The 24835-nt window shown below is 38.1% G+C and overlaps 4 protein-coding genes and 1 non-coding gene across 7 annotated transcripts; 2 read left to right on the top strand and 3 right to left on the bottom strand.

The window, feature by feature from the left end:
• Nucleotides 1-7019: 7019 nt before the first annotated feature.
• LOC112165719 (patellin-4) lies at nt 7020-11316 on the top strand. Its single transcript, XM_024302343.2, has 4 exons — nt 7020-9434; nt 9632-9762; nt 9853-9994; nt 10090-11316. Exons 1-4 carry the CDS (start codon nt 7146-7148, stop codon nt 10348-10350), a joined length of 2823 nt encoding a protein of 940 aa, XP_024158111.1. The 5' UTR covers nt 7020-7145; the 3' UTR covers nt 10351-11316.
• Nucleotides 10496-10568, top strand: TRNAR-CCG. The gene has a single exon. It is a non-coding gene; the product is annotated as a tRNA-Arg (tRNA).
• LOC112164951 (pyruvate kinase, cytosolic isozyme) lies at nt 11251-14531 on the bottom strand. 2 transcript variants are annotated; one of them, XM_040506335.1, is made up of 5 exons: nt 14218-14531; nt 13867-14123; nt 13054-13593; nt 12277-12738; nt 11251-12178 (listed from the first exon to the last, which is right to left on the bottom strand). In XM_040506335.1, exons 3-5 carry the CDS (start codon nt 13294-13296, stop codon nt 11369-11371), a joined length of 1515 nt encoding a protein of 504 aa, XP_040362269.1. In that variant the 5' UTR covers nt 13297-13593; nt 13867-14123; nt 14218-14531; the 3' UTR covers nt 11251-11368. The 2 variants fall into 2 exon arrangements, with proteins under 2 accessions (XP_040362269.1, XP_024157085.1); XM_024301317.2 differs by having other exon boundaries at nt 13054-13297.
• Nucleotides 14532-14684: 153 nt separating this feature from the next.
• Nucleotides 14685-17337, bottom strand: LOC112164952 (phosphoglycerate kinase, cytosolic). Of its 2 annotated transcripts, none has more exons than XM_024301318.2 (7): nt 17183-17337; nt 16871-17080; nt 16285-16362; nt 15944-16204; nt 15509-15826; nt 15265-15423; nt 14685-15141 (listed from the first exon to the last, which is right to left on the bottom strand). In XM_024301318.2, exons 2-7 carry the CDS (start codon nt 17063-17065, stop codon nt 14947-14949), a joined length of 1206 nt encoding a protein of 401 aa, XP_024157086.1. In that variant the 5' UTR covers nt 17066-17080; nt 17183-17337; the 3' UTR covers nt 14685-14946. The 2 variants fall into 2 exon arrangements, with proteins under 2 accessions (XP_024157086.1, XP_040362270.1); XM_040506336.1 differs by having other exon boundaries at nt 16871-17065; nt 17183-17319.
• A 1591-nt stretch (nt 17338-18928) lies between these two features.
• Nucleotides 18929-22538, bottom strand: LOC112165210 (phosphoglycerate kinase, cytosolic). The gene is made up of 6 exons (XM_024301660.2): nt 21861-22538; nt 21203-21280; nt 20821-21081; nt 20072-20389; nt 19690-19848; nt 18929-19386 (listed from the first exon to the last, which is right to left on the bottom strand). The coding sequence occupies exons 1-6, from the start codon at nt 22278-22280 to the stop codon at nt 19177-19179; spliced, it is 1446 nt and encodes a 481-aa protein (XP_024157428.1). The 5' UTR covers nt 22281-22538; the 3' UTR covers nt 18929-19176.
• Between the last annotated feature and the right edge of the window lie 2297 nt (nt 22539-24835).

Here is a 24835-nt window from a genome sequence, read left to right as displayed (position 1 = left end):
TGTATGGCATGTATATATGTATACTTGAAACCTGAAACAAAGATAAAACTTAGAAATGAAGCTTTTATGAGCTTAAAAAGTAAGAAGTAACTAGATTCTCGAAGAGGAAGTAACAAAGTAAGCTAGAGATCAATGTCAGAGAGATATAGAGAGAGAAGTACCTGATATAATAATAACTGTCGAAGGACTAGTGAGAGGAGTAGTTAGAGAAAGACATGAGCAGACCAAAATAAGACTTGGTTAACTTGCAACTGCAAAAGTATAGCTTGACTTGCGGGAGTGAGAGAGAGAAAGAGAGAGGGGTTTGTGGGTTGAGAAAAATGGGGGGTTTGTGACGGTTAACAAGTAACAACCTGCGGGAAAATCTAGGGTTTTGGTTTTATCTGAATGGACTATAACCGCTATGGTCAGCCGGGTCTCGGTGGCTACTTTAGTTAACTGTTAACCCCTAGTAAAAAGTAAAAAACCAAGGTTTGTTTCATTTTGAGAGATCCACGTGCATGTGTTAGTATAAAGTAAAACCAAGGGTGAAAAGCCTTGATACAACACCCCAACCTATTTAACTGGTCGATAAATACTTTAAAGTAGTTTCACACAATATCTCTTATTACTTTTTTTTTTTTAGAATAATATCTCTTATTACTTGATTTTGCTAGCATTCAGAGCAAAATGATTTTTAGATTATGATTTAAGAGTTTAGTTTATAAAAGAGACCAGATTTATTGGAAATTATCTAGGTCAGATATACACACACACTGGGCTTTTATATGAAAATTATATTTTGTCAAGTTAGTGTTATGTGATGTTTTTCTCACCAGTGCACGAGATTATGAGGTGATTTTTTTGACATGATACTATTTAGACTAGAGCTGACTAGCTATAACTCAACACGAATCCTAAACGCGGAAAACTAAATGAACAAGCCTAGTACCATTGATCTAGTGGCATAGTCTTCTCTTTGTAAGTAAGATGTCATAAGTTTGACTCACAATAGACTAGTTGTTGTATATTATTAATTTGATAAAAAAAAAATGAACAATTAACAAACTCTCCAAAGGAGACAGAGAACTTAGATCTCAGATATTTCCAACTCCCTTAACTACAATTGTATCACACCATAGCATATCATCATCATTATTGTCATCAATCTTTATATATAGAGCGAACAATATTTTCAAATGGTTAATTTTTTTTAACCAAGTAACCTCATTCCTCCGATCTGCAAACTCTCTCTCTCTCTCTCTCTCTCTCTCATTCCTCCGATTTGCACACACTGTCTCTCTCACCTCTCTCTTTCTCTGTACGTACAGATCACCGATTGATGAACTGTTTCACCAACGGTGAGAGGCACGATGACGACGAGACCGAGCCGAGCCCATGCGTTGTTTCTCACGCGGCCTCCAGCGGCTGGTCCGAGTTCGACTCCGACTCCTGGGTTCGAGGGTCCGAGTTCGACTCCTAACCCTGGTGAGTCTCGGGAACAGTGAAGCCGAGCAGCAATTCCAATGGCTCTTGGTGCTCGCGTCACTGGCTATGCACTCCGATGGCAGGAACACCAGCTTGAACAGTTCCCGGCTTCGAGAAGGACCTTCTGGCCAAACTTCACCACAAGATCTCTGAGAATTGGCTCAGCGCCACTCTCGCCTGAAGACGACTTCCGGTCTCAGGTCTGCAACCAGAAAAAAGGGAGAAGAGGACATGGGTGCCCAATCAGTTTTTTTTTTTTTTTTGATAAACTAATGTGAACAAAAGGAAAGAAAAAAAAAGTTTTATTATCTCGTAATAAAGGACTATTGGGGAGCAATAGAGGTCTGTTAAAAGTCTATTGGGAGGCAATAGACGTCTATTAGGAGACATTAAATATTTTGAATTAATGTAACCTCCTCGTTTTTTTCCTTAATCAAAGTTTTATTTGTCTAATTTTAAGGAAATCAGTTCCCATTCAGGCAACCGAAATGTCTATTGGGGGGCAAATGGGCAATACAGGTCTATTGGGAGGCAATACAGGTTTATTGGAGGGGGCAATAAACCTCTCCAACCCCATATGAGATCTCCGACAACCTCTTTGGAGACTTTCGGCAAGGTTTCATAAGCCTCTATTGCCCCCCCAATAAAGGTCTATTGGGGGCAATAGAGGTTTATTGCCCCTCTATTGGAGGGTAATAGAGGTTTATTGGTAGGGATGACAATGGGATGAGATGGGGATGGGGATCACAATACCATCCCCATCCCCGGGGTCATTCTCCATTTCTCCACCCCCATCCCGCCCCATCCCTATTTATTGGGGGGCAATACATGTCTATTTTGGGGCAATAAACTTTTCCGGCAACCTATAAGATCTCCAACGACCTCTGTAGGGACCTCTGGCGAGGTTTTCAAAGAAGTGTGGTGGGTAGCGGCTGGTGACCGGAATCCAGCTGTCGGTGACCGAACTCCGACGAAGTCTCCTATGGCTTCTCTCTCTTCCATTCTCTCTCTCTCTCTCTCTCTCTCTCTCTCTCTCTCTCTCTCTCTCTATGTAACAAAGGAGTGAGGGTAAAATAGTCTAAAAAATAATAAATAAATAAAATTAATTGGTTATTAAGGAATACCTTATTAGAGTCTTTAAGGGTAAAGGGAGAATTAGAAAAACTTATGGCACGTTTACTTACTTAGAAGGAAAGGGAATGATTACGGGTAAAAACATTCCTGCGTTTACTAACACATAAAGGAATCGGAATGATTCCGGGTAAAAGAATTCCTACGTTTACTAACACATGAATGAATCGGAATGGATGTAGGTCCCACCTCCTTATCAGGAATCGATTCCTAAATACTCAGGAATTCGATTACTAAAGGGGGAGATGGGTTTAGGAATCATTCCTCCGGAATCAATACCGATTTTTTTCTTCTCCCATTCCACTTGTTTCCGATTCATGATTATTTTCCATTCCAAGTAAGTAAACGTGCCATTAATGGAGTAAGTGGGAGAAAAATCCCAAGAATTAGGGTAAATGGACAAAAATCATTTTTTTTTTTTCAGTAATATATGGTTAAATTTATTAAAGTCATACATGTTATAACATTGTGTAATACCAGACATTGAGAAGTTAATAAAAGAATATGTGAGCCCGGATATCGAGCTTAGGTGACATAGTTCGATAATTTACTTATCGATCTCGATAAACATTAAAGCACTCGAGAATATTTTCAAAACTTTTCACAAAGTGAAATCTTTAGTAAGAGTTGGATAATAAAGTACACGACACGACGACTTTGTGGAAATTTTCCGAGTACCCGACCTATTTACGGCGATTTTACGAAGTTGTGGGATTTAAGAAATTAAATCAAGAAATGGAAATTTGGTGGAGCAATGTGAGCCATTGATCCACTCACCGCTTGATCAGGACGGTCCACTGTTAAATGGACCAATCTACTTATATGTGTTGATCAGATCAAGGAGAGGGGGGAGGAAGCGAGAAACTTCTCGCAGCACCACCTCATCTCTCTCTTGAGGTCTATCTGGAGGAAAAAAAAAATAGAAAAGAAGGAAACGGAGGGGAGAAGGTTAGTGAAAAGAAGAGGAAGAAAACCCATCCATGGGGTTCCTGATCGCTCCCAACTCCGTACCAGCTCTCCTTAGAGGATAGATGGAGAGAGAGAGAGAAGGTTTCGGGTATTAAATAACAAGGGTCAGGATGTTACAAATGGTATCAGAGCAGGGATTAGTTCCCTTGGGATTACCCTGCGGTGGAGGAAGATCTATGGTACCTTCAGGGCAAATTCTGATTGCCAAGCCTGAATTTCACGAAACTCTGCTCGTCAGCTGACTTCGACGGCTAAACGCTCCATCTTCTGGTACTCAGGTGATCCTGACTTCTTCATGAAAGTTGCTTAGAATTGTGTCTTCTAAACCGTGTTCAAATTTTATGAAAATCCAATGGTTGGATCTGCCCAAATCAAGGTAAAACTAATGGTTCTTCATACAAATTTCTGTGTTGAGGTCAAATGAAGAATTGACTCCAATTCGCGTTTTCATGTTCTATATTCCCTTTAGAAATCCGGATTTATTTTCTATTAGTCCAAGTTGGGGTGTTTCACATTGCTTTATTAATTGGCAAGTAAAATGCAATTTATCATAAATGGGTAAAACTGATATTTGCCATAAAATGATAAATAATCACCTACTACTCATTTTGTTTAAAATTTTTTTTTTAGCTTTAATTTTTTTTTTAATTATAAATTCCTTAAAAAAAAAAAATCAAATGGCAAGCACGGAGTGTGTATCAAGAGGCTAATTTAATTAAGCAAATATGTCTTAAGCTTAAGTTTTCAATAAAAATGAGAAGTTTCATATATTGATTATTGAGAGTAGAATTGTAAATATAGCAACATCAGTATTAATTGGGAAACAGTTTCATAAAACTCTTGGAAATTAATTGGGAACCCCTTAGATAGAGCAGATTTTTGGGTGATGATGATGGTGGACTTTTGAGTAATATAGAAAGTTGAGATGGCATGAAAAAGAGGGAAAATGATGGAGTTGATTTTGAACCAAAAGGTTTGGGATTTGGTTGTGATAGAAATAAAATGGCCTTTTATAAAAATAAAATTTTATTTTAGAAAAGGTTACATTGATCAACCTCAAAGGAGAGAAAAGTACAGCATCATTTTTATAATTGAAGGATGGGTGAGCTTCTAATGAGGATCATTAAAATGAGGTTTTCATGAGGACTTTCTAATTAATGGTTGTGAAACCCACTTTTCAATCATATTTTGGCAAATCAACCGTTAGATGTTTAGATATTCATGAGTAGATCGTTTCTGCAAATTTTCAACCAAATTGAAAATTGTTAAGGCATTCATAATTATGATTTATCTTTATGAACGTGAAATGTTCAAATTTGAATTTGACAAATTTGGTTCGTCCACTGATTTGATCTAGTTTGGTACCTTAACAATTAACAATTTAAAAGTAAACTTTCAGAAGTGATCTACTCATGCATACTTAAACATTTGACGATTGATTTGTCGAAATCTAATTGAAAAATGGATCTCACAACCGTTTATTAAGAAGTCATCATGAAGTCCTCATGATGTTAAATTAATGTCCTCATTAGAGTCTCTTCTGTTAAAGGAATGTGATTTGTTCCATCAAATCCAAGGGTTTCTGATTTGTTCCATCAAATCCAAGAGTTATGGGGATGCAACTGCTTTACTTATTTCACATGCCGTGTTCGCTATATATTATGAGGTGAGCTAGTAGTATTTCAATGTGCCTTGTCTAGCTCTTTCTCCGATTCAGCTAAGCATCACAATTCGAGGTTGGGTGCAGCCTCTTCTTTGAGAGGAAGAAGAAGAAGAAGAATTAGTTGCATCCAACCACAAATTCAGATGCTTCCATGGTGAATCCCCAACAACTAAGAAGCCATATATATTCAAATATCTGCACAGCTCGATCCATCGATGTTGGGACTTTATCCTATCTTTCTCCTTACTATTGAATCTTTAATGTTCTTGGATCGAGATGCCTTCAACCAAGGACATCCAAGACTAGGGTATTTTTAATGAAACACATCATTTACGGGTCTCAAAAACATGATCGCTAAACCGCAAGTAACATGACCTAGAGTAAAAAGTTCTCATACAATCTGTAAACGATATATATGTATATGCACACACAAACTAGTATACAATCAATTTATTCAAAAAAAGAAGAAAAGAAATTGCTAGACGAGTATTCGATCAGACGAAACTACTGATAAATCCATGGTTTATTGATAAAAATAAAAAATAAAAATAAATAAATAAAAAAAGACAAAGGAAGAAGAAGGGGAACGTAGAGAAGAGAGAGGAGAGAGAATAATTGTCTACAAAGGACTACATTTTTATTAATTGTATGAAATGATTTATACTGTAACACACCCTTGTATAGTTCTATTGATATTACGATAATACCCCTTAATACATATTCTAACAATCACTAGTTTTGCTCTGTCAATTCTTCCACCAAGAACAACCAAGGCTCATTTACATTTACTCATCGATCGTAGCACTTGCATTGGTTCCAGATTAAGTATTGCACAAAGCAAAAGCCATCGTTGTGACCAGAGATTTCTGCAATCTTCTCTGCACTTAGAAATTACTGTCACTATTTCTGCAATAAGTTCGGCTTGTATGTATACAGTTATATGGTTGTCGACAGTAAGTAGGATCTTTCTTGGCCATAACCATTAGCATTGTATCTTCTACAATATTCACCAAAAGAAACTTCAATTACATTTTATCACTGAAATCTTAATCTTGATCGAGTTACGTTAAAAGTGACACATGCATGCACGAAGGTCTAGCTAGATTATTAGCGAGGAAGAACTTACCTGCAGTGAAGAAGAGGAAGAGAAAGAACATTAAACCAAACAGCCGTGTATCCATTGGTGGCTAAGTGTTTTTTTTTTTTATCAGGTAGTTAGCTGTTGGTGGCTAAGTGTTTGTTCTCTCCTTTTTCTTTTCTAGAAGTGAATCTCGTCCTCAGACATGTTACTGATAACAACATGATTCACTGTTTATATAATTTCCCGTATTAGTACGTAATAACGTCTTGTAGAAATTCACTTATATATTACAGCCTTAAATTTTTTTGAGACTTATAATGTTACAGATAAAAAAAGCAAAGCATTAATTCAAGCTCTTTCCTAAAAACCGTTTTTAGTCCACCATCTTTTTGGCTATATACTTTGATCAGTTATATATAGAGCAAGGTTCTTGTAAAGATTTCCACTGTGACAACCTGTGTTTTATTCAATGAAGGAAAAAAAATAGAAAAGAGTTCTTTGACTTTGTAATTTGTAAGAAAAGAAAACGAAAAAAAGAAAAGAGCTGTTGGTTGAACACTTTTTTCGTCAAAGAGACTGAGATTTAGGAATTTGATACCTTTGTCAAATCTACGGAGAAATCTACGTAGATCTAGGAAATTTCAAACTCTCATTTAGAACCGCTTAATTACCACAAAAAATAGTAACAGAGAAAACAGGGGAGAAAAACAAGGCAACAAAATCTTTGTTCATCTTCTTCTTGCTTCAATCGTCTTAGATATCAATTCCTTAGTTACCTTACATTCTTTTCCTTCAAATTCCTGGAGCTCTAAATTTTTCTGGTAAAGTTCAATCATGGCAACGGGAGAAAATTTAAAAGAGCCTCAGAAGGATAAAGTAGCTGATCCTGAAGAACATATCAAAGACAAGGGTAATGCAATAAAGGATGTCAAAGATGCAGGGGAAGCTGCCAAGTCTATAAAGACCAATGAGCCTGTAATAATAGAAGAGGCAGTGGTTGAAGAGAACAAGAAGAAGAATGAAGCTGAAACCAAAGAGATTGTGGTGGAGAACAAGGGAAAAGAAGCTAATCAAACAGAGAAGAAAAATGATGAGGTTGAAAAGGCCGATGCTTCCAAATGTACCAAAGTTGAGAAAAGTTCATCCATGGCAACAGAAGAAAAGTTAGAAGAGGGCCAGAAGATTAGGGATGTAGTTGAAGAGGTGGTGAAGGAGGAGAAGAAGAAGATTGAAACGGAACCAAGGGAGATTGTGGTGGAGAAGAAGGGAAAAGAAGCTGATCAAACAGAGAAGAAGAAAGATGAGGTTGAAAAGGACGATGCTTCAAAATGCACCAAAGTTGAGAAAAGTTCATCCATGGCAACTAAAGAAAAGTTAGAAGAGGGCCATAAGGATAGGGGTGTAGTAGAAGAGGTGGTGAAGGAGGAGAAGAAGAAGTGTGAAGCGGAACCAACAGAGATTGTTGTCGAGAAGAAGGGAAAAGAAGCTGATAAAACAGAGAAGAAGAAAGATGAGGTTGAAAAGGGCGATGCTTCCAAATGCACCAAAGTTGAGAAAAGTTCATCCATGGGAACAGAACAAAAGTTAGAAGAAGACCAAAAGGAGAAGGGTGTAATTGAAGAGTTGGTGAAGGAGGAGAAGAAGAAGATTGAAGCGGAACCAAATGAGATTGTGGTGGAGAAGAAGGGAAAAGAAGCTGATCAAACAGAGAAGAAGAAGAAAGATGAGGTTGAAAAGGACGATGCTTCCAAATGTACCAAAGTTGAGAAAAGTTCATCCATGGCAACTGAACAAAAGTTAGAAGAGGCCCAGAAGGATAGGAGTGTGGTTGAAGAGGTGGTGAAGGAGGAGATGAAGAAGATTGAAGTGGAACCAAGGGAGATTGTGGTGGAGAAGAAGGGAAAAGAAGCTGATCAAAGAGAAAAGAAGAAAGATGAGGTTAAAAAGGGCGATGCTTCCAAATGTACCAAAGTTGAGAAAAGTTCATCCATGGGAACAGAACAAAAGTTAGAAGAGGCCCAGAAGGAGAAGGGTGTAGTTGAAGAGGAGGTGAAGGAGGAGGAGAAGAAGAAGATTGAAGAAGAACCAAGGGAGATTGTGGTGGATGATAAGTTGAAAGCAGAAACAGGAAAGGAGGTGGGTTTGGAAGAGCAAAAGGATAATGTTGAGGTTGGAAATGGAGGTGCTTCTGAATCTGGTAGAGTTGAGAAATGGTCATCATTAAGGGAAGAAAGGAACTCCCTTTCAGAGTTGAAAGAGCATGAGAAAAAGTCATTGGCGGAGCTGAGATCGAAGATTGAAATTGCGATACATGAAAACAAGTTGTTAAAGGAAAACAAGGATCAAGTAGGAGAGGAAAATGTTTCAAAAGAAAATGAGAAAGAGAAGGAACTTTCAAAGAAATTAAAAGAGATTGAGGAGAAGGAAGAGAGAAACATAGAGACTAAAGAGAAAGGAGAAGAAATTGCTGTGAATGGAATAAAGAAAGAGAAGGAAACATCCAACGAAGTAGAGGAGGTTGAAGCTGCAAAACCAAACAAGCAAGAAGATGAGCAAAAGGAGAAAACAGCTGAACAGAAAAAGAAGAAGGTTGAGTTCAACACCAATAAGGATATTGCAATTTGGGGAGTACCCTTATTGCCTAGTAAAGAAGATAATGCCATTGATGTCATATTATTGAAATTCTTGAGGGCCAAGGAGTTTGAGGTAAACGATGCTTTTGAGATGTTAAGGAATACCCTCAAATGGAGGAAGGAGAACAACATCGATTCGATATTGGACGAAAACTTTGGTGATGACCTTAGTTCCATAAGTAGCATTGGTGGTGTTGGTCGTGAGGGACACCCGGTTTGTTACAGCAACTTTAAGCTGCTTGGGAATGAAGAATTATACAACAAGGTACTGGGAACTGAAGAGAAGCATAACATGTTTATAAGATCCAGAGTTCAACTAATGGAAAGAGCAATTCAGAAGCTCGACTTTAAGCCTGGTGGTGTGTCCTCAATATTCATGATCAATGATCTCAATCAAATGCCTGGTCCATCTAAGAAGGAGCTTCGAAATGCTATAAAGCAGGTGTTTGCTCTTCATCAGGACAATTATCCTGAACTCGTTGCAAGAAATGTAAGATTTGCTTCATTAATTTATAGATCTTCTATTCACAAAAATATTATTTAGTGTTAACAACCTATTTTGATTCACTTTAGACTATGAATTGGAGGTTCCATGTATGCTAGCCATTCAAGATTAATACTAGCTAGCTCGTATTAGTTTACCCTGTAGTGCTAGTCATTGATGGAACACTATATTTCTCCATGTAGATCTTCCTCAATGTTCCTTTTTGGTACTATGCCTTCAGTGCTAGCGCTCTGCTATCACCTTTTTTTACCCCAAGAACCAATGGCAAATTCATCTTCGCTCGGCCTTCCAGAGTCAATGACGTCTTGCTCAAGTAACGTTTATCCCTTCAATGTCATCAATTGGTTTTCATAATTGGGCTATTAGAAATTATTGAACAAATTTTGAAGCTTCTTTATTGCAGGTACATAGCTTTAGAGGAACTACCAGTTTATTATGGTGGCCTCAGAAAGGAAAATGATCCCGATTTCTCTAGCGAAGATGTTGTCTCAGAGATCTTTATCAATCAATCATCATCAGAAAGTATACATATACCAGCACCAGAGGTATGTCCACTAGTTAAGGCAGCATAGAAGCTATATAATAAATCCTAGAACTTTGTCAACCAATTAGTTATGTTGTATTCTTGTATGTGCAACAGGCAGGAATGACTTTGATGTGGGAAGTTCTAGTGTCGGGTTGGGAAGTGAACTACAAGGAAGAATTTATCCCAACAGAGGAGGGTTCATATGGCATTATTGTACAAAGGAGCAGGAGGATCGGCGCGCAGGAGGGATCAATCCGAAACTCTTTCACGACTAAGGAGCCCGGAATGATTGTGTTAACAATCGAAAATGGAGCAATAATCAAGAAGAAGCGAATTTGTTACCGATACAAGATCAAAAATGGGAGTTCCTCGTGAAAAATCAAAGTTGTTACAATGGCCCAATGTATTTACATACTTACATCAGTAGTCAGTACACCTTTACGAACCACGACTGCTCTTGTTGAAGCATTAAGAAATAAAAAACATTATAAGATATTTTGTGGAAATATTGCCGTAAGATGATCGCGTGGCCTAATGGATAAGGCGCTCGCCTCCGGAGCGGGAGATTGTGGGTTCGAGTCCCATCGCGATCGTCTAATGTTGTTTTGGAATCTTTTTTGTTTTTTTGTTTTTGGCTTGCAAAGGAGACCCACCCAGAAGCGTAAAACAAGAAGGGAAAGAACAAAGAGCATCAAGGGTCAGTTTTAACTATACTTACAGAAACTATAAAGATCATCAACAAAAAGTTTTCGAAACTTTTCTATTTATTTTAGCTTTCAAGGTTTTAAATTTGGTCCTAAAAAAAGAGACTAACTATTTTGAAAGTTCGTTCCTCAGGCTACGACTATATATCACTGCTCATCTCATGTGTTCGATCACCTCATTTTCTATGCAATTTCTAGTGGTAATAAGCTCTAAAATCGTACGAAGATTTATTTCGCTGAACAAGGTGATCGAGCTATCAGCCGTCACCTCAATTCTATGCTTTTATTGATCTCTTATCCTTACAAATAATGGAGTAGTATATAATGTCCAATTATAAATTATATATGAATTTGGCTATGGCTTTGCCAGATTCTGAGTTTCCTTTCACAGTTTCACGTCTGACTTAATTTTGAAGATATATATTGTATGCAGTAAACTGTTAATAATTAAATGTATGCAAATATTGGTTAAGATTAAATAGAAAAAGAGACAACTGTAAAAATCATAGATCGCTGAAATGTATTATCTCATGTGTTCTAGCCTCAAATTTCAACACTCAAAAAACCTCAACAAAACAATAATTAAACACCCTAAAAGTCAAAATTGGCATGGATGCTGCCAAAAAAAAAAAAAAAAGGATTAACCTAAAAACACTATGATGCGGCAGATGAAGTTTCCCCAAGGATCATCACATGACAGGGAAAACATTGCACACGTCGATGCAATTCATTCGGTGCAGAGCCACGATTGAATCCCCAGGCTTGCAAAGTCCTTTAGCCTTTGCATGTTGAATCGCAGACTGCACAGTCTCTTCAGTGGACTCAGCCTGAGAAGCTCTAATGACCCCTGAGCTGAGAAGAGGCACAAGACCCCTATAAATAAGGCTGTGCCTTGCAGGAGCTGCATCGCTGCATGACCACTCAAAAGAATCTGTAGTCAGCTGAGGAACCACCACAGACAAAATCGGCATGCTTGGCCTGTACTTAGCCACAAGCTTTGCTGTGGTTCCTCCTCTGGTCAGGACCAAAATGAGTGCTGCCCTGATGGAAGTTGCCATGTGCACCGCCGAGGAGGCTAAACTCTCTTGAGGGCTCATAGGCATTGCTTCGGTTTCCATTTTCTTGAAAAGTTCGTTATAGTTTATGGACTGTTCTGCAGAAACACAGATTTTGGCCATTGTTTGAACGGCTATTTCCGGATAGTCTCCAGCTGCAGTTTCGCCACTGAGCATGACACAGTCAGTTCCATCAAGAACAGCATTGGCAACATCAGTGGCTTCTGCTCGAGTGGGACGAGGAGACCTGGTCATGGACTCTAGCATCTGAGTAGCAGTCACCACTGGCTTTCCTAGTCTGTTTGCCTTTGCAATCATCAGTTTCTGAGCTAGGAATATCTTTTCAATTGGAATTTCCATTCCAAGGTCACCCCTCGCCACCATGAAGGCATCTGATTTTGCTAGTATTTCGTCGAAATTGGTAACACCTTCTTGATTCTCAACCTTCAAAAGAAAAAAACAAAGAAACATGATCAGTTTTTGATTCATGCTACAACAACATAACATGCCAGATATAATTCAAACTTTAGATTTCTAAATACCTTGGACATGAGTATTATATCCTTGGCATGCTCCCCCAAAACATTTCTGACCTCAACAAGGTCTGAGCCTTTCCTAACAAAAGAGAGCGCAATCATGTCAATCTTATTTGGAACTCCCCACTCCAAGATATCCACTTTGTCCTTCTCTGTCAAAGTTGGCAGATCAACAACAACGCCAGGAAGATTGACATTCTTCCTCTCACCCAAAATTGCAGTGTTCTCACATCGACAACGTACCAAACCACGCTCCTTGTCACATGCCAGAACCTTCAAAGTAATTGTTCCATCAGCACACAAGATATCACTTTGAGGCTTCACATCCTCAGCCAACTTCTTGTAGCTCATAGAGATCATATTCTCATCACCATGAATGGTATAGTCAGTTGATATAGTAATCTCTTTTCCTTGTTGAAGATGAATGGCCTTCTCATCTTTCAGAAACCCAGTTCTAATTTCTGGACCCTGTAATGGTACCGGTAAACAAATTTAGCATCTTCATAATAAACCCAAAAAATTTACAGTGCCCCTGAATTTCTCCAAATTTAAGATAAGCACCATAAGAGCCAAATTTATGCCTATATGATAATATGAAAGCTGCACTACTTGATTGAACTTGAAAAACATAATGGCATGATTTTCAAATACAAATTTGACAGCAATAGATGACTTTCACACCAAATAGTCATGCACTGGTTATGTGAACAAACTATTACCCAAATATCAATAGGAGAATACAAACAAAGAGCTAGAGTGAATTAAAGACTTGTTGAATTATACCTTCGTATCCAACATGATAGCACAGAGAATTCCCGTGTTGTTCATGGCAGTCCTTAGATGATCAAGAGTTTCTTGATGATATTCATGACTACCGTGAGAGAAGTTGAAGCGAGCAACGTTCATGCCAGCCCTCAAAAGCTTCTCTGCCATCTCCACTGACCGGGAAGATGGTCCCAGTGTGCACACAATCTTGGTCTTTGGCCTCATCTCTCCCACAGAAGCAAGTACCTTCTCCATTGCCATCCTAGTGAATGAAAGAAGCGTTTGAAAGGTTTAGAAGGGTTTCGGGTTTAAGGGTTTTGGAAGGTTTCTTGAGCGGGACGTCTTTTAGGACTTGATGACTAAAAGGGTTGAAACATAGCATATATATAGAGAGAAAAAGGGTCCTAGATTTTCTTGAGGATTTTCCTATTGCATGTCGGGAGAATTGTCTGTTTATTACTAGCAAGTTTTCTTTCTCCCAAAGGACTTTCCTTTCCTTCAATTTTTTGCCTTGGACACAAAGTTCTTGGAATACTCTCGATTCAAACCCCTTTGGACCTTCGAATCTAATATATATACATAAAAAAAAAGGAATCACGAATAATGTTATTGCCTTTTTGGTGTTGCTCACTTTAATTATCACTCCATATATGCACTTCTTGACTGCTTAATTACGTTTTACGTTTTTTTTTTCCTAATGGCATCAGAATGAGTTAGAAGCACGAAAAGAAAAGAGATTCATACTTCTGTTAATTTGATCGACCGGTACATTTAGTAAACATTGCTGTTTAGTTTAACAATCATTTAGTTAATTTGGCAGATACAACTTACAAATTTATTGTGAACTGGCATCTTTTCTTTAGTCTTGATTCTGCCCCCCTTTTTGTTAGAGAACCAGATGATTCATTGCTAGCTCGTCGTTCATGCATCAATAGTCTTGACCTCATAATCTGGCGGCCAAGCAAACTAAGAAAAAGAACGCCGGTTTATTCAAAAGAAGTCTACAGATGACAACAAGAACCCTGAAATTCCTTGGTATTCAGCTTCTTGAGCACAATATTTTCGGGCTAGGGGTTTAATCTTTGTAACTACAAAACAAGAACCATGAAAATAGTTCCATTGTGATGAATCTTTTTATCAAGAATAAAAACATTCCAAAAGGTAAAACCATGAAGTTTTTACCAGTAGATAGATACTAGGGATGGGTAAACCATGTAGTTTGCTTTGTCCTATGCGTCTCCTGGTGGAGTCTGTAGCCCTCAATCTTAATTTGATGTTTTCTTGGTGGTACTCTTTTCTCTTAGCTCGGAGTGCTGTCACAGCAAGAATATCACATCTATCACTCGGCCTCATTTATTTTCTTTGATCAATGAACCTAGTGGAGCTATTAAGTCCCAGGATGAATTGGTGTAACGTTAACCCTCGACCATTGATTGGAGAGCTCAGCAGAAACCTCTGCGCTTTCATCCTTTGGATGGAGGGTAGAGATTACGGCTTCTGCTTTTTCATTCATGGAATTTCCTTCGGTAATAAAATTCAGGTCAAGAAATCGTAACATTGACAATCAACGCCTCATTTAGTTGAGATCGGCTTGCTGCCTGGCTCATCACACAAATCAACATCCGCAATATCCACTAAACTTAAATTTGCACTCCAAAAACATCACATTTTATACCAAACCATGAATGCTTAGTGCACTTTGGATCATTACATTGTTCAAAAACAGAGCCAACCAAAACAGATCCAATTCAATTCCAAGCATTGCAAAACGGTAACTCATGACAGCACTTATTCAAATCTACCCTATAAAGCTAAGCCTCTACAAAGTCCAGCTCTGTTATACTCGATCCAGTCTGGTTGACAAACCAACCATCTATCAGTCACAAAATGAACAACTAGAAAAAATTCAGCTTAAGCATCGTCAAGAGCAAGGACTCCAGGGAGGGTTTTCCCTTCAAGAAGCTCCAAGCTTGCACCGCCTCCGGTTGAAATGTGGCTCATTTTGTCAGCAAGGCCAACCTTCTCCACAGCAGCTACAGAGTCACCACCTCCAATGATAGTTGTAACTCCCTTGCCACTTAGCTCTGCAAGCTTCTTAGCAATCGCCTATTTAGAAGAACACATTTAAAATATAAGAATCAGAAATCTTCAGCATATACTATGACATTTCTAATGGAGACTTGAAATGAATGTAAATTTGTTGTAAAAAATTATTTAGCTTTTATTTACCTCGGTGCCAGCAGCAAACTTTTCAAACTCAAACACACCCATAGGTCCATTCCATATAACAGTCTTAGTGGTGTCCAGAGCTTCATTGAAAGTCTTGATGGAATCTGGTCCGATATCCAAACCCATCCAACCATCTGGAATGGCAGACGCTGGCACCACCTGCAGTCAAATATAAGCTCTGAGATCCTATAAGAATATTGAAGTACAAAGAGAACTCTACATCAAACATTTAGCAAGTACTGACCTTGCTGTTGGCATCAGCAGCAAACTTATCAGCAATAACCACATCAGTTGGGAGCAGAATAGAAACTCCCTTGGCCTTTGCCTTCTCCATAAGTGATTTTGCAAGATCTAGCTTGTCTTCCTCAACAAGGGAAGATCCAACTGAATACCCTTGAGCCTTATAAAAGGTAAAGATCATTCCTCCACCCAACACTAGAATGTTAACCTTCGCCAATAAGGACTCTATGACTCCAATCTTGGATGACACCTTCGAACCACCAACAATAGCAGCAAATGGTCTCTTGGGATTTGCCACAGCACCAACAAGATAGTCAAGTTCCTGAGATCACCACAAGAATAAAAGAATATTCATGAAAGGGTAAGGATGATGGGTAATAATCAAAAGTAGGGAAATGAAGTACTAAGTGGGTGCAATAATTAGTTAAAGGGTTCATACCTTCTGCATAAGGTATCCAGCAACAGAAGGCTTCAAGTACTTCGCCACTCCTTCTGTGGATGCATGAGCCCTGTGAGCAGTGCCAAAAGCATCATTAACATAGACATCTGCAAGTGAAGCAAGCTTCTTGGCAAACTCGGGATCATTCTTCTCTTCCTCCTTGTAGAACCTGACATTCTCAAGGAGTAAAACTCCTCCCTCTGGAAGCTCAGCAACCAACTTTTCAACTTCCACACCGACGCAATCATTAGCGATTTTAACCTGTAAAAGAAAGAAAAAATTAAGCAAATCAAGCTTCCCATGAGCAAGATCCATAAAAACCAAATTGTCAAAAAACAGACCTCCACTCCAAGGAGCTCAGACAGTCTTGGCACAAGAGGCTTCAAACTGTACTTGGGAGTGACACCCTTTGGACGTCCCTGTAAACACGACATATTTCATTAATAACTAGGGAAAAGAAGTGACCTCATCTACTACTAATCTTAGTAGTTAGAAAGTTCTGGTGTTCTGTATCATATCTTACCCGCACAGAAAAAGAAAAACGAACAATCATAATCAGCTAAATAGAAACTTAAGCTACTAGCACAAGTGTAGGAACATGCTAAAGCAATTAAAGACAGATCACTTTATTTTAAGGATCCCAAATTCGTGAAACTATGAAACCGCAATCCAACATAACCTAAGATCTCACAACATACTATAAAAATAGCTTCTGAAACCAACAAATCAACCATAGAAGCACGTGGGCACCAAAGCAAATATAATCACAGATAATCGATATGAACCAAGTAACCAAACATAAGGATCTACAATCTGATCTGCAATCCATCACAAATCCACATGCAAATCAAACTACTCAAAACCCACAAGATCTAAACAAACCCAGATATCCGATCATCGAAAAGAGTGAAACGAGTGAAGGAATACCAAGTGAGAAGCCAAGATGACTTTGGCACCATTGCCGAGCAAGTACTTGATGGTGGGGACAGCCGCTCGGACTCTAGTGTCATCGGTGATCTTACAGTCGTCATCCAAAGGAACATTGAGATCAACCCTAACGAAAACCCTCTTGCCCTTCAAATCAGCCTCCTTCAAGGTACTCACACTCCTCTTGGTCGCCATCTGAGACAAAAACAACTTGGACCCAATACAAAACAGCACAAGAGGATCAATACCCAGATCAGGGATTAGAGAAATAGTTGAGAGATCCAGTTAAAGATTGGATTTTTGAGAGCTTACCGAGATGAAGATGAGAGAAAATTAGGTGGGTTTTAGAGTGAGTGATCGGAGAATAAGGGGAGGAGTTGGGGGTAGGGTTTATATAGAGGTAGAAGAAGTGGGATATTCGACACGTAAGAGTTTTGTTTGGGGGCGCCCCAAGTTTTGCTATTCTTGGGCAGCACGAAGAAATTTGATTAATCTTGGGCTGGCAGTATATGGTTTTGGCATATTCTTTAGTGATTCCAAATTTCCAAGGGTAATTTCCAATTATGAGCTAAATAGAACCAAAAAAACAAAGGGGGAAAAAGATTTTCTAAATCTTAGAGGTTTGTTTTTACTAAATTTGTTTTAAAGTTCGATATCTCTCGAAAAAGATAACTTCTTTTTTATTTATATTTAAAATTTAATTGATAATTTTTAAACTTCAAAATCAAGCAATGAATTTGGAGTATAAGCAGGCGAGTTGACACTAATATTTATGATAGTTTAGCATTGCAAAATATGAGTATAGTGCATGCAGGGATTATATTTCTCAAATTGTTGAACTATAAAGAATAAGTAGAAGAAGATGTTATTTCAAATCCAGACCCATTTAAAGTTAGTAGCTCTTAGACCTTTAATAATGCTTAAGTCTTAGGCTAAGCTAAATAAGCGAATTTATAAGAGTATAAAACAAGGTGCTTTAGTTGAGAAGAATCTTCTTGCTTAAATTCCAGATGATGACTTGTGTTGTGGATGGTATGAAGTTATGAACCATATGATGTATTGTTGCTGAAACTTTTCAATAAATATGTTCAGTCAAAAGCCTAAAAAGAAAAACAACTGTGGAAATTACTAGAACATATGGTGCATGGATCTTGCCGTCATCAAGTCATGTATTTCATATGAAGCAAAGCTGGGGCATGCTTGAGGATAGATGAATCTTGCAGCGACTATTGCGAATTCCCATGGATAATAAACTTCATCTGCTCATCATCATCATGGATATAACAATCTTGAAACTTCAGAATCAATTAAGTTTCTTTAAAAAAATAAAAACTCAAAAATTTAGTAAATACTATCAGCGAGATCACAAAACCTTCAACTTGCAAGATATATAGTGTTTTTCCGAAATCTCCACCATAATTGATCATTTTTATGGATATAGGTTGTATTTCGCTGTTGATCATTATGGTTGAAGAACATGAACATCTATACATTTTGATTCAAAGGTTATCAAGTCATATGGATCTATTGACTCATGTTTCTGTAGGGGGAAATAGAAAGGAAGTTTCTTTTAGAAAGCCCTTGGATTCCTTGCGTAGTCTGCACCTAATCTTCTCTGTCTTTGGTATTTAGGATCTACCTTTCACTGATAGCCACTTGAATTAGAGCTGGGGACTGGTAGCAAGTAGCAACTCTCATAAAAAGGTTGCTGTAAAGAGATGTATGCTGGCCTCTAATTTCTGTGGCTGGATTTGCACAACACATGAACCTTTTTCTCAAAATCTTCCATTTTCCTCTTCATAATCTAACCTATGACATGGTTGTCATGAATGGTAGAGTAAAAACAAGAAATTGAACGCCAATGTTCTGCCATTTGCTTTTGGTTGCAAGATCAATTACCCATATGATTAGAGAGCCATTACAAAATCCAGTATAAATTGTGAATTCTATCTGAAACTTGAAACAACCAAATCTCATTGTTTTTGAGAGATTGTACTCCGGACTAACATTGTAGCAGCATGGCAAAAATTCAGACGAGAACGATAAGAAATTTGTAAATAAATAATGCAAAGGACCAATTTATTAGATTGTTAAAATGGCTGTTTTTGTCCCTCCCCACAATCTTATGGAAACTTTTGTAGGATGCAAGGAATATCGAGACATATTGGGTCTTCTATAAAAGGCAACATTGAACATTTACAAGACTGAACTCCAATCTTCCTACTACAACATGCCATTTCTCGCTTACGTACTCAAATAGAACAACATGGTGGGCAGGGAAAAGAATACAGAGAAAAAAATTGTTCTTACACAGGAACTGGAACGGCTTCATCAAGAGCAAGTACACCAGGAAGTTCTTTGCCTTCCAACAACTCCAAACTAGCACCACCGCCAGTTGATATGTGGCTCATCACACTAGCAACTCCTACTTTCTCCACAGCCGCAACTGAGTCTCCACCTCCGATGATGGTTGTCACTCCCTTGCCACTAAGCTCTGCAAGCTTCTTTGCAATAGCCTGCAAGCAAGAGGTATAAACTCAAAGTCAGCATCCACACTTCGATATGCACACGAGAAGTAATTCAGTAATTTGGGTAATGTTAATTTGGACATAACAAGAAAAAACTAAAGTTAATCAGGAAACTTGGCAGCCCAGACTTTGGTTGCATATAAATAAGTACGTTAAAGTTCTATCTTGTCTGTAGAGAAAGAGATTGATCAGGTCAGCCCTATCCAGACAATAGGCATTACTAAGAACCTATATAAGTAGTGAACATGTTTATGTACAGAAATGAATGCCAACAAAAGCCCTACTGCATACCTCTGTTCCTACTGCAAACTTGTCAAACTCAAACACTCCCATTGGTCCGTTCCAAATGATGGTTTGAGTGGTATCAAGTGCATCATTGAATGTCTTAATAGAGTCTGGTCCAATATCCAATCCCATCCACCCGTCAGGGATGCTTGAAGCTGGAACAATCTGCAAGGACCAAACCAGTTGCTCGTTACTCTCTCATGAAGTACCATTGAAGTAAATAAATGAATAGCAAAATACTATTGTCGCTGTTTATTTTTAAATGTAAACTCAATATTAGATGCAATCAACCAAAATCAGCTAGTTTCCAACAAGGTATAGAGCATTAAATGGTAGGTGAGCAAATCAAAAGCACAGAATTGGAAAATGTTAGCTAAAGAAAATAAACCTTGCTGTTTGCATCAGGAGCAAATTTGTCTGCAATTACGACATCAGTGGGTAGCAAAAGAGACACTCCCTTCGCCTTGGCCTTTGCAATGAGTGATGTAGCAAGTTCTAGCTTATCCTCTTCCACCAGAGATGAACCCACTGAGATACCCTGTGCCTTGTAAAATGTGAAGATCATTCCTCCACCAAGAATTAAGTAATCAACCTTCTCTAACAGCGACTCGATCACTCCAATCTTGGATGAGACCTTCGAACCACCAACAATGGCTGCAAATGGCTTTTTTGGGTTTGATACTGCTCCAACAAGATAGTCGAGCTCCTAAAAGAACAACAAAACAAAGTGAATAACGTTGAATCCAGAAATTGATGCCGGGGTGGCATTCAAAGGGTTGATAATATTGAACAGGTAATGCTTTCGTCATTTTTATTTAAAAGCACATAGAAAATAAAAAACATTTTATGTTAGTCAGATATCAGCAATTATAGTACTGTATGAAGCATCTGCAAGTGTGGCAATCTGTCCATGCCCATGCTAACTCCAGTTACATACTTTAATTTAAATACAAGTGTGGCAATCTGTCCATGCCCATGCTAACTCCAGTTGCATACTTTAATTTAAATACAACATTTCAGCTAATGATTATAATTCAGGCTTCAAACTACGAAATTAGAATTACTCGAAGGCTTAAAAAAGCACTGTAGATAACTGAAAGTCAATGATACAGCAGAAACAAGAATATAAACCCTCACCTTCTGCAAAAGAAAACCAGCTACAGATGGCCTTAAGAACTTTGTTACACCCTCAGTTGAAGCATGGGCTCTATGTGCAGTTCCGAATGCATCATTGACAAAAAGATCAGCTACAGAGGCGAGCTTCTTTGCATGCTCAGGATCGTTCTTCTCCTCCTCTTTGTAAAACCTCACATTTTCAAGAAGAAGGACACCACCATCAGGAAGTGAAGCCACCAGCTTTTCTACTTCTGGACCAATAGAGTCTTCAGCCTTCACGACCTGTTTTAGTTATTATATACAAATAAAAGGAGATGTCAGTGTTTCTATGACCACCTATTCATCATTGTTACTTTGCTTTTTAGTTCTTTTTCCCATTTTTCAATAGGATATAAATGTCTACCTGAAGGCCAAGAAGTTCAGACAGCCGAGGTACAAGAGGTGCCAAGCTAAACTTTGGAGTCACACCTTTTGGTCGTCCCTGAAATTAAATGAACAGTGACATTGATTCAGCTTGTATCATACACCACTATGACCAAAATCAACAGAGGAAAACTCTTTAGCAGTCAAAAAGCAATCAAACTATTTGTACTTAACAGAGCCACAAGATAATCTAGACAAACTAAGTAGACCACTATGACCAAAATCAAACTGTGACAAATACAGGACGATATACAACCATTTCAATTGCTTCAAATACAAAGCTCATAAATTTTCAAAACAGACATTGCAGTCTTGTTGACATCTGAAAACACAGACTTGAGCCGCATTCTAAATGAGTTAAACAGAGAAAGACAACTACTTTACAATACCCATTTCAGCAGACAAGCAATCAAAGGTCATAAAAGAGATCAAAACACTAACTGGCATACATTCACTTCAATGCTCAAAACAAGAGCAAAAGCTCATAGCTTTTCTTTCAAACTACACATAACAGTCTCTCTGAAAACACTGACTTCAATCAATAAAAGAGAGAAGAAAGACAACTACTTGACAATCCACATTTACTAAACAAAGCAATCCAAGTTGACAAGTTGATCAAAAACAGAGAACCCACATACCAAATGGCTAGAAAGAATGACTTTAGCCCCCTTCTCAATCAAAAACTTAATAGTAGGAACAGCCGCCCTTATTCTAGTATCATCAGTAATCTTCTGGTTATCATCCAAAGGCACATTCAAGTCAGCTCTCACAAACACCTTCTTCCCCTTCAAATCAGCCTCGGTCAAGTCACCAACGCTCTTCTTGGCCATGGCCACGACGCCCCTGACGGCCTTGCCGGAGCCAAAGGACCTGACTTTGGCGGCGACTTGGAAGGCGAAGAGGGGGTCGGCGGCTGCGAAACCCAGCCGGCGGATGGTGGGTTTGAGGGAGGAGGGGAGGGAGACATGGGAGGGGGAGGCGCGGGCGGCGCGGGAGGTGGAGGAGGCGGTTGTGGATTGGAGGAGGGAGAGAGTTGTGGGTGCGGAGGCAGAGGCCATTGTTGTTGAAGTAGAAAGAAGATGAGAGTGAGGAGTGATCAGAGGTAAAGGTTGACCAGGGAGAAATGAAATGAAGAAGAGGGGTTTGTTTTTGTGGATGTGAGGGGGTGTGGAATGGTGGGTTTGATGTGGACGGGAAGAACAATGGGAAGGATTGGGTGTTGGTTTGTGATTGTGGATGATTTCTCTTATCGTTGGGGAGAGGTTCAAGATGCTCGGTGGTTTTGAGAGAGTGAGAAGGATGTACGAGCCTGTAAGATCACAAACAGAACGATGGGCCCTTCTTTGGAGTTTGGATGCACTGTCTTTTCACTCTTTCAGAACTGTGCAGTCTTACACCTGGTCCTGGTCAGCATTCTGGACACTGTACACTAGCTCAACAACTCGTACCGATTGTAGAGTAAGAAGCTTCTACAAGAACAACACAAACCTCGAATGCACTGTCAAATGTAATAAAGGAATGTAATGGTTAATAATTTTTCAGTGGATCGGAATTGGCGATGGAGCGTGGTAAATATCATGTGTAGGGAGACCTTCTGCCGTGGAATACTAAAATAACTACTAGTTGAAGATTTTTTTGTGAAATTTATTTTTCATTTTCGATCACATTTTCGTAAATTAATTGTTTGATGTTTAAATTTTTATGTGTAGATTATGTATGCAATTTTTTAACTAAATTAAAAATCGTTAGAGCATTCATAATTGTTATTTATCAATTATGAATGGTTCATGTTTGATAAACTTGGTTCGTCCATTAATTTGATATAAGTTGATACCTTAACGTATAACAGAAGCAATTTTCATTCACTAAAAACTGAACCTTCCTCTCAAATCTATGTTTTTTCCCTATTTAAGCCGTGTTTTTTTTGTCAAATTTTAAAGATATGTGTTGATTTTGTCAGGATATCCCAAATATCAAACATATCAGAAATATTTTACCATTTCATCGAAAACAGGAGAAGATAAGATATTATTACCCCTGTATGATATATCTCACACTCAAAAAAGGACATATTAAGAGATATATCGGCATATATTCATGTCCATATCATCGAACATTCTGGATTGACAGAATAAAATGGATCAAGCACATTGATCAATCATATAGCCTAGTCAAAACAGAGTTCCAGATTGAAAACAAACTTCAACCACACCAACACATAATACAACAATCTACATTTCTCTTCGCATAATATAAAACGTCCAACAAAGTGAATTAAACAAGATAAATATAACATTCTTATAGTGTATCATTGTCAAAACTTAAAACAAAACATGGACGTGTCACAGAGTAACAGCCATTATACATAGAAATATAGCTAGCTCATAGCACCTAGCTAGCTTCTAAAACCAAACTTTTGAGAAATCTCATAATCACTTGTAGTGCATCCATTTCATCAGGTCCACACCCAACTAGATCATGAAGCCATCATTTCCTACATCCAGAAACTCCTACAAAATCCCAGAAATAACACGTTCAGTCATCTGTCGAAGAATCCATGAAAACCAATTAGTCAATGATCATCCAGGAAGAAAAGGAGCTGCACAACTGAGATAGAATACAAAAAAAACAAATATTTAAAGAATTAACTTAACATTATTTAACCACTTCAATGATGCTGCATGAAGACCATAGGCAGAAGAGGAATCAAATCAAGAAAATAAAGAAGAAAGCAATAATAAAACTGACCAAAAAAAAAAAAAAAAGCCTTCTGCGACAGTATGTTTGGAATGGCTAAAATAAATTTGCATTGTATCTAAATCGTACATCAACTATCTAAGCTCTCTGCTACCAAATAGCCTCATCAACAAAGGCATCAAATTTATGAGTTTGATTTTTTTACGACAAATCTGAAGAATTTACAAACTTTCCCAGAACAAACTGGTCATGCATCTTCCAAAATATAATTAAGTCAAGCCTGAAGATGAAAATTGAACAAATAAATAATCTTCAAAGGCATCAAAGCAGAGTGAAAAACAAAAACTTAAAAACCAGCATCATGGTCGCTCAAGAGAGAAATTAGTTTTCTGCCTTGTGTAAGGTTTTGATCTTTGAGAATTCTTTTCCACCCGCCGATAATCAGGAAGCCAAACTAAACTCTCTTTTTATTCAATCATGTCAAATCAATTGCTCTCAACAATATTCATATCAATTTTGTTGTTTATACACATGAAAACCCCTACAAACCATGATGGAGTACATACAACCCGGATAAAGTTGGGGTATTCAATTCTTAAGCACTAAGCTCCTATTACAATAAGAACCAAAACAATTTGGTCATTCTCTTTATGCATTACGACATGTATTAAAGATCGAAGAGCAAGATGACATATAACCAAAAGGTCCAAGTAAAAAGTTGACACATAAAGCTTCGAAAGATATTGGCTGTCCCCATAATTTTTTGTTACCTCAGAAGGTCAATAAACTCATGTAGCAAACAGCATTATTATCCAACCAATACAACATCTCTGATTTCCTGAAGGTGAGTTTAAACTTTAAATGTCAGATTGAATCTACTTCAATGCACAACATGACATAATGACTCAGAACTCAC

Source organism: Rosa chinensis, chromosome 5 (assembly GCF_002994745.2).
Source record: "Rosa chinensis cultivar Old Blush chromosome 5, RchiOBHm-V2, whole genome shotgun sequence".
Lineage (NCBI taxonomy): Eukaryota > Viridiplantae > Streptophyta > Magnoliopsida > Rosales > Rosaceae > Rosa > Rosa chinensis.
This window is presented reverse-complemented; position numbering and strand designations above follow the sequence as displayed.